This window comes from Chlamydomonas reinhardtii, chromosome 7 (genome assembly GCF_000002595.2).
Source record: "Chlamydomonas reinhardtii strain CC-503 cw92 mt+ chromosome 7, whole genome shotgun sequence".
NCBI lineage: Eukaryota > Viridiplantae > Chlorophyta > Chlorophyceae > Chlamydomonadales > Chlamydomonadaceae > Chlamydomonas > Chlamydomonas reinhardtii.
Genome location: NC_057010.1, coordinates 4,113,582 through 4,122,011, shown reverse-complemented (window position 1 = coordinate 4,122,011; position 8,430 = coordinate 4,113,582). Strand labels below are relative to the sequence as shown.

Genomic DNA, 8,430 nt, shown 5'->3' with positions numbered 1-8,430 from the left:
CACCCCCACCCCCCACCACCCCGCCCCACCCCCACTGTCCCATCGCACACCCACCCCACACCCACCCCCCAAACCCATTCACCCACCCACCCACCCTCGCACCTCCCATCCCCAAGCACACCCCACCCCCTCATGGGGGAGGGGGCGGGAAGGCCTACAGGGATATGTTGGCCTGAACATGAGGAGGTGGAGGTTTGGCGCTGGAAGGGGGCATCCCCAGAATCAAACCCCTTGTATCTCAAGTAAAGGATGGGGGTAGCCGTTCACGGGGTACGGAATGATGTGGGGAGGTTGGAACCGTGGAGGCGAGGGCCGCGGCTTGGCTGTGCGAGCCGGTGCAGCATGCTGAGCGTTGGTGCAAGGGCCGGCCGCAGCGCGCTCAACGCCGGCGTGGTCACAGCTCCACACCCACCACTTCCACAACGTCCTCCACCTGCATCACCACCACCTCCACCACCACCACCATGTCCACCACCTCCACCACCTCCACCACCTCCTCTGCCCCCGCTTCCTGTATAAATATGAAAGTAACCCCCACCCAGCAGGTGCTGGCGATGCGGCGGGACGTGGGCGGGCACAGCGGCACACAGGCCATCTCCATCGCGCCCGCCAAAGCCATCAAGGCGCTGGAGGTGAGCGCCTGCGCGGCAAGAGGACCCAGGGGCACCTGTGGGGCGCCTGTGGAGTACCTGTGGGGTACCTGGAGGGCAGGGGTGCCGGACGCTTGGCACATGGGCAGCGATATGGCGTACCCACCTGCCCCTCCTCCTGAACCTCTCACTACCCACCACGCGCGCCGCACAGACGCGGCTGGACGCGGCGCAGCGGCGCTTCAACGAGCACATCGCCGCCAACCGCGACCTCAAGTCCCAGATAGACGCCGCCGGCCGCCGCGCCGCCGCCATGGAGGCCATGAGGGCGCAGCTGGAGCGCGAGGTGGCGGGCGTGGCGGCGGAGCTGGCGGCCGTGCAGGAGGCGGGCCGCGTGGCCAGCGAGGCGCGGCACGAGGCGCTGGCGCAGGTGCGGGGGCAAAACCTGCAGGAAACCCTGGGGCCCAGTGGAGGCAGCAGGCCCCCGGGGTGCGGCAGAAGCGACAGCGACGCCATCGGGGCATGGGGGTAATGTGCCTCACGTGCCCGCCACCCGGGGTGAACACGTGTGTGCGTGGTGTGTTTGGTCCTTTGGCGCATGCAGATGGCGGCGTTGCGTGTGGCTGAGGACGCGGAGGCGGCGGCGTTTGAGGTGGAGGTGCGCGAGCTGGCGGCGTGCCAGGCGGCGGACGAGAAGCTGCTGCAGGTGTGTGTGGGCGGGGGCGGGGGGCGGGGTTAGGGATAAAGGTGACGAACGGGGCGTGGCTGTGATGATGGTTGCTGAGAGGCACCAGGGCTGCTGGGCCACGAAACGACCCACCCCCGCGTTCCGGCCGCCCCCATAAGCCCACAGCGGCGGGGGGCAGCACCGCACATGTACCTGAATTCCGACCCGCACCTCACCTGCCCTGACGAGCCCGGCCTGTCAATGCTTACCGCCAATTCCTCCTCATACTATCCCTCGCAGGCTCAGGCGGCTCGCCTGACCAAGGTGGTGGAGGCGGCGGAGGCGGCCGAGGCGGAGGGCGGCGGCGGTGCCTCCGAGCCGCTGGACCTGGACAGTGTGGAGCAGGGCATTGGCGTGGAGGCGGCGGCTCAGCAGCTGCAGCGAGCGGCGGGTGAGAGACGGGGGCAGCCGGCGGGGCGTGGGAAGGGGAGGGGTGATTGGGGCGTGCTGTGCAAGGGCGGCGCCATTGAACCTGGTGGCTTAAGTGATGTTGCGGCGGCCCACCCACCCCCTCCTTCCCCTCGCCTCCCTCTTGCGAGCAACCTCCTCCGTCGTCCCCGTCCGCCTGTCGTGCCCTTGCCCCAATGGTGCAAACAACCCTGCCTCCCACCCCGCCCCACCCCGCCCTACCTCACCCAACCCAATCTCACCCCGCCCCGCCCTACCTCACCCCACACCCTACACACAACCCCCCCCCCCCAGGCCTGCCCTCCCTGCCCGAGGCGCTGCAGCACTACCTGGGCCTGGAGGCGGCGTCCTTCGAGCTGTTCGCCGCCTGCAACGAGGCCGGCGAGCGCATCACCGCCATGACCCGGGAGGCGCGGGAGCTGGAGGCGGAGGTGCGACAGATGGAGGTGAGCAGGTTTCCGGGGGGCGCGCCTTGGGCAGGGGCCGGGGGCCGAGGCCGGGGCGGGGGCTGGGGCTGGGCCCGCAGTGGCGGTGCGGGTGATGGTGATGGTGATGCGGCCTGCGGCCTGCGGCCTGCAAAAACCACGTAGTCTAATCTGCAGCACTCTGCCGGAAAGTCCAAGCGGCGCTCGCATGTGAAGTTACCATCTAAAACACCATGTCGCTCTTTCGCACACCCACACCCGCACCCGCAGGCGGAGGCGGTGGTGGGGCGGCAGCACGAGGCCATCCGCCAGGCGCTGGGCCGGCGCGACGCGGCTCTGCGGCGGGCCGACTCCGTCACCGAGCGCCGCAGCGCCATCGAGCGCCGGCTGGCCATGCTGCGCAACGGCATCTCGGTGTGCCTGCGTAGGCTGGGCGCGGCGGCGGCGGCGCAGGCCTGGGAGGCCGGCGCTCCCTCGCTCACAGGCGGCGGCGGAGGAGGCGGAGGCGGAGGCGGCACGATTCTGGCGTCACGGGAGTCAGGCGCGGCGGAGTCAGGGGCGGGGGCGGGGGCAGGGGCGATGGTGGGCGGGCGGCCGCCGTCGGGATCGGGGCTGCAGGTGGCGGGGGCGCCGCCGCCGCACCCGTCCGTGGCGGCGTGCGCGCACGTGATGGCGGGCCTGGCGCTGTTGGAGCAGCGGGCCAGCGCCATCATCGCCGTACAGGTGGGTGGGCAGGAGGAGGGGGGCAGGAGGAGGGGGGTAGGAGGAGGGGGGCAGGAGGAGGGGGGCAGGAGGAGGGGGGCAGGAGGAGGGGGGGCAGGAGGAGGGGGGCAGGAGGAGGGGGGGCAGGAGGAGGGGGGGCAGGAGGAGGGGGGGCAGGAAGAGGGGGGCAGGAAGAGGGGGGCAGGAAGAGGGGGGCAGGAGGAGGGGGGCAGGAGGAGGGGGGTAGGAGGAGGGGGGCAGGAGGAGGGGGGCAGGAGGCGCGGGGCGCACGGGACCCGGGGCTCTGTTGGGTCCTAGTGTGTTGCGCCGGGCGAGCCACGAGCTGTGCATACCGATACACACACTCGTTCTTCCTCGCTTCGTGCCTCTGCATCGTGCGCCGCTGACACCAACCGCGATGCCCCCTCAGTCCTCGGCACCCCCTGCCTCCTGATGCCCCCCTCCCCTGCGCGCTGCGCCCTTTCAACGCCGCCTTGCGCTTACCGTAACTAGTTATGCCCGGGCCCCCCCACGGCCTCGCCCCTCCTGCTGCACCACAGGGCACCATGGTGGGTCGCACCAACAGCCTGCCGCGGCCAGCCAGCGGCCGCCCCGCCTCTGCCTCGCTGCCTTCACCCGCCGGCACGCCGCCGCGCCCGCCCTCCAGCGGCGGCCCCGCCGCCGCGGGCACACCCGGGGCCTCAACTTCCACAGCCGCAGGAGGCGGCAGCATCATTGCGGGGGTGGGCACGCGAACGGGGGCAGCGCCGGGGGGCAAGGCGGCGACGGCGCCGCCGGCTGCGGCGCGGGTGGGATCGGGGTTGGGGAAGGGTCTGAGCGCGGGGCCGCTGCCGAGCCTAGGCACGGCGGCGTCCGAGTATGAGATCATAGAAGATGAGGATGAGGATGATGACGAGGATGAGATGCCGTTGACACGGGAGCAGATCCAGGCGCGGGCGCAGGCGAGTCTGAAGGCGTGATCGGTGGCGTTCAGTGTCGAGGTTGGATTGGGGTTTAATGCGGGTGGCGGAATGGGGTGGTGGCGTTTGCTGCGGGCGCTGTCCTGTGGGTCTACCGAGCCTACTCTTCCTGGCTCTAGACGGTGTGCGTGGATGATTGGACACTGTAAGCCTGCTTACACGGCAGCGCAGGATCCAGTGGAGAAGCCCTTGCCGCCCCCGCCTTGTCTCCCCGCGACCCCGGCCCCCTTCTTTCCGCCACGCTCTTCAAGGAACCCCTTCCTAGCTAGAGCTCCAGCCGAGGGGACTCGTAAGTCGTCAGGTCGGTCCCAGTGTGCTTTCGGGACAGTTTCGCTGTGCAACAAGTGGGAACACGCCGCACAAGTCTCTTCTCGGGAACATGCCACCCTGTCCCTTTTGGGCTTGCACTCGCGGTGCACGAATGCCAGCCCCGGCTCGACGGGCAGTGACTGGAACACTGGAATTCACTGGACCGTCGCGTTCATGATCCGCTTTCGCCTCGGAACAAGGCGACACACACACACACACACACACACACACACACACACACACACACACACACACACACACACACACATTGAGCAACACGTGCCCGGGACGCACACGCGCTCAACTGCTTGCTTACACCGACCTGTCACACAAGGGCGTCACACCTCACAGCCCCTGCCCCCTCAGCTCCTCCACCGCCCATGCCTCAGCATCCGCCACCAGCCGCCGCACTCCAGCGCTCACGCCCACGCCCACACCCAACTCCCCAACGCCCTGCGCCCCCAACCCCACGGCCGCCGCCTCCCCACCCCGCGGCTGCTGCTGCCAGCCCTGCGCCGCCCGCTGCTGGGGCCGCAGCAGCGCCGCTGCCAGCCGCAGCGCCAGGCGCTGTGCGGCGGCGCGGCGGTCAGGGTGGGCCACGCCGTCCAGTGCCGGGTAGTGGTGCATGCCAAAGGTCAGGCGGGCCACCACGCAGCCGGCGTAGCCCAGGCTGCGGGGCCGGGGCAGGGGGGAGGGAGAATGGTTTGTATAACATGGAACTTCTGAGGGGATTAACATTCATGACTACGGTAGCTAAGGAAAGGGGGGATTGTAAATACCATCCCAAGCTAAACCGAAGCCAGTACAAAAGAGCGAGGCGGAGAGCGTGGCCGATGCTTTGAGAACGAATGTATGCATGCATGGTGCAGCAGGCAATCACGTCATGGTGGTTGCTTGGCAGTGCAGCACAGGAATCGGCAGGCAGGGAGCCACGACCGAAAGGACGAGGGAGCGGGTTGGGGTGCACCTAACAGCCGGTACACCGATTGCTTCCCAACCCCAGACCCGACGCCCGCACCAGATGAAGAAGGGGTCCCGCATCTGTGCCCTCTCGCGCACCTGTCACTCCACAGCTGCTGCAGCTCCTCACAGCCCAGGACCACAGGTGGTGCAGCCTGGCCGCTACTACTGCTGTTGCTGCTGCTGCTGCTAGTCCCGACGTCTCCGTAACCCCTGCTGCTGCTACTGCCACTGCTACTGCCGCCCCTGTGTGACACGGCCGCGTCAAAGCGCTCCCAGAACCCCACCACGACCTCCAGCAGCGCCGCCGCCAGCTGCAGCCCGCTGCTATCGCTACTGCTATTGCCACTGCTAGCACCGCGACTGCTACTGCTGCTGCCGCTGCCACTGCTACTGCCGCCGTCCGAGTCATGATACTGAGCTCTTGCGGCGCAGTAGGCCAGCAGCAGGTTGCCTATGAGGCAGCCCAGGTCGAACGCCATGGGACCGTACGTCGCGAACTCCCAGTCGATCAGGTGCGTGTCGGCTGTAGCCGTGGCAGCGGCAGTAGCAGCAGCAGCCGGTGCGGCAGTAGCACCTCGCGGGCTGCTACTGCTGCTGCCACCGCTCTGGCTGCTGCTGGCGGCTGGCGGCGCAGGCACCAACAGATTACCGGTCGTCAGGTCTGCAAAACAGGAAAGTAGGAAACTGAAAGAATTAAGGTACAAGTTGCGTGTCATCAGCATCGCACGAAATGCGATACGGCGCATCCCACCGGATTCCAAAGACACAACTCCATGCAGCACCAAGATAGCTGTGCCGCTGTAGCTCACCGTTGTGTATCAGCGCCTCCCGGCTGCCGAGGTAGAGCTGCAGCAGCCGCGACACCTCGGAGCGCACGACCGCGTCGGCCCTGCGCATGTAGGGGGCAGCGGCAGGGAGCAGAGATAGGGGCACCAGAGGCAGCAGGGGGCAGCAGGGGGGCAGAGACAGGGACACCAGAGGCAGCAGGGGCCAGCAGGGGCAGCAAGGGGCAGGGGCAGGGGGCAGCAAACACGGCAGGTGCAGCAGGGCAGCAGCGGCATCGGCAGCGGCAAGGACACGGTTGCAGCAGGCGCGGCCCATGTGCAGGTGGGCGTGCCGCCGGTGGGGGTTGGCAACAACAGTCCTGCGTGCCTCCCGTCTCCAAGACCACGAGCCACCCCACGGCTTCAACCCACGTACACACGCCGCATTGTTTGGCAGCACATATACAAGATAACCCCCCACACAAACGCCCCCCACGCCCCCCACGGCCCCCTACTCGCCTCAGTTCCGCCACCTGCTCCGCCACCGGCTGCGGCACGCAGTTGCGCGGGCAGGCCTCGTCCCAGGGGTCCGAGATCACCACAGCGGCGTTGGCGGACACCTGCGACAGCAGTCACCCCACGTGGAGGTACACAAGGTAGGCCACTCAGTGCTTTCGTTGACAGGCACACACACACACATACACACACATACACACACAGCAATCCTGTTTCCCTCCCTGGTGCTCTCACACAACACAGGTCGCTCCTCCTGCGACGGCACCTACAACGACTCAACCTTTGCTGTCTTGTACATTCACCTTGTGCAATCACATGCCACGCTACCCCCCCTCCCAGCAGCCCCCTCGTACGCACCACGGCCTCATTCGCCCGCCGCAGCTGCTCCGCCGCCGCCAGGTGCCGACCCACCGCCCCGCCCCGGCCGCCGCGACCACCACTACCGCTACTGCCGCCAGGGCTGCCGCTGCTGCTGCTACTGCCGTCTTTGCTGCTAGTGCCCCTGCCCCCAGCGCCTGCGTCGGCAACCGTGGCGGCGTCTGCGGCGGCGGCGGCGTGTATGGAGTTCTGCAGCAGGTAGCTGGATAGCAGGTGCGCCAGGTCAGCAGCCAGGCGGGGGTGCGGCAGCGGCACGCGCCCAGTGCTGCTGCTACTGCTGCTGCTGCTGCTGCTACTGCTGCTAGTATTGCTAGCGCTGCCGTTGCTACTGCTGCTAGTGGCGCTGCTACCGTTGCTGCTGCTGCTGACAACGCTGCTCTGTTGTCCAGCGGCAGTAGCGGCAGTAGCGGCAGTAGCAGGTGGGGGGCTGCTGGGGGTGGGTGCGGGGGTGCGCCAGGGCGCCAGGGCGTCCACCAGTTTGATCCTGCGGCATGCGGCGGCGGGGACACACGTGTCATGTCGGGGCGGGCCATTACTCATACCATATCAGCAGGTAAACACAGCTTCCTCGTCACACGCTCGCGTGCTTACCGCCTGCTGCTGCTCGATGGCCCAGCGCCGCCGCCGCCGCCTGTTGCCCCTGCAGGTCCTGCTGCTCCTGCTACAGCCCCCGCCTCCCCCACCGCCTCCCCCACCTCCGCCCCCACCAGCTCCTGCACCAGCACGCAGGCGGCCGGGTCGTGAAGCAGCAGGCGGGGCACGTGGCGGCGGCAGGCGGCGGCGGCGGCGGACATGGCGGCGGCCTCCACATCCAGCCGGGCCTGCATGTGCGTGCGTGAAGACACGAATGTCACAGACCGCACACGTCACCAGCTGCCTTATTACCGCACGTGCAACACGGCAGGCAGGGCATGCAGGGTGCCGTGTGGGCGCTGCCGCTGCGGACGCATGCACAGCAACGCTGCGGTTACGGCATATCTCTCCAAAGGACCACCAATATCACGACTCAGGCCAGCCAGCCCTCCAGCCTGCCCCCTGCTGTTCCCTGCTGCCTCCCTACTGCCGCCCACCACTAGCTACCGGTACTCGCCTGCGGCAGCTCGAACTCCGGGCCAATGGACCGGACGTAGGGCGCCGCGTACTTGAGCACCACGGCCCCTCGCGGCCCCCGCACAGTCCACACGTAGTTGATCTTGCCGCCCGACAACTCTGTCACATGCAGTAGCGGATGGCCTGATTGCTGCTGTTGCAGGTGTTGCTGTTGTTGCTGTTGTTGCTGTCCGCAACTACCCGCTTGGGGGCCAGGTGGCGAGCGCTGAGGAATGCCCAGGAGCTGAAGCAGCTGGGCCTGTTGCAGCACGTAGGAGGAGACGGCCTGGGCCGAGTCCAGGGGGGTGGCAGGCGGGGCGGTGGTGCTGCGGTGTGCAGGGGCTGACGCTGGCTGCCCTACGTGCACCCTGGCCGCGATGTCGCTGCATGGCCGCGTGCTTCCAGAACCAGCTGAGAATGATTGCTTAGCTTGCCAGAATGCACGAGCGCCGCGAGTTGTTTGGTGCAAGCTGCGCGACGGGCAGAATGCATCGGTCGCGGTGGTGTGCACCTGCGGAAATGTCCCCCTATGTATCTCCCTATTGATGCTGTGTATTTGCAGCTTGCGTGAGCGCTCCA

The 8,430-nt window shown here is 68.0% G+C and overlaps 2 protein-coding genes across 2 annotated transcripts in view; one reads left to right on the top strand and one right to left on the bottom strand.

Moving 5' to 3' along the window:
• CHLRE_07g342850v5 (uncharacterized protein) overlaps positions 1-3,993 on the top strand; it is a 6,417-nt gene extending 2,424 nt beyond the window's left edge. Inside the window, exons 4-10 of the mRNA XM_043064388.1 lie at positions 546-632; positions 805-1,020; positions 1,195-1,296; positions 1,558-1,708; positions 2,020-2,171; positions 2,421-2,873; positions 3,413-3,993. Of these exons, the coding sequence (XP_042922918.1) occupies positions 546-632; positions 805-1,020; positions 1,195-1,296; positions 1,558-1,708; positions 2,020-2,171; positions 2,421-2,873; positions 3,413-3,832 (1,581 nt within the window). The 3' untranslated portion in view covers positions 3,833-3,993. The remainder of the gene's footprint in view (positions 1-545; positions 633-804; positions 1,021-1,194; positions 1,297-1,557; positions 1,709-2,019; positions 2,172-2,420; positions 2,874-3,412) is intronic.
• Positions 3,994-4,004: 11 nt separating this feature from the next.
• On the bottom strand, positions 4,005-8,386 carry CHLRE_07g342900v5 (uncharacterized protein). Its single transcript, XM_043064389.1, has 8 exons — positions 8,217-8,386; positions 7,853-8,137; positions 7,354-7,583; positions 6,742-7,246; positions 6,388-6,488; positions 5,914-5,993; positions 5,201-5,765; positions 4,005-4,811 (listed from the first exon to the last, which is right to left on the bottom strand). Exons 1-8 carry the CDS (start codon positions 8,238-8,240, stop codon positions 4,487-4,489), a joined length of 2,115 nt encoding a protein of 704 aa, XP_042922917.1. The 5' UTR covers positions 8,241-8,386; the 3' UTR covers positions 4,005-4,486.
• Between the last annotated feature and the right edge of the window lie 44 nt (positions 8,387-8,430).

What these genes read in the sequence shown, in the direction of transcription:
- CHLRE_07g342900v5 (XM_043064389.1), bottom strand. Translation starts at nt 8,240, where the DNA reads ATGCAGCGACATCGCGGCCAGGGT. An exon ending in GGAGGCGCTGATACACAACG is followed by an intron (nt 5,766 to 5,913) that starts GTGAGCTACAGC and finishes CCTGTTTTGCAG; the next exon opens with ACCTGACGACCGGTAATCTG. An exon ending in CAGCAGCTGTGGAGTGACAG is followed by an intron (nt 4,812 to 5,200) that starts GTGCGCGAGAGG and finishes CCGGCCCCGCAG; the next exon opens with CCTGGGCTACGCCGGCTGCG.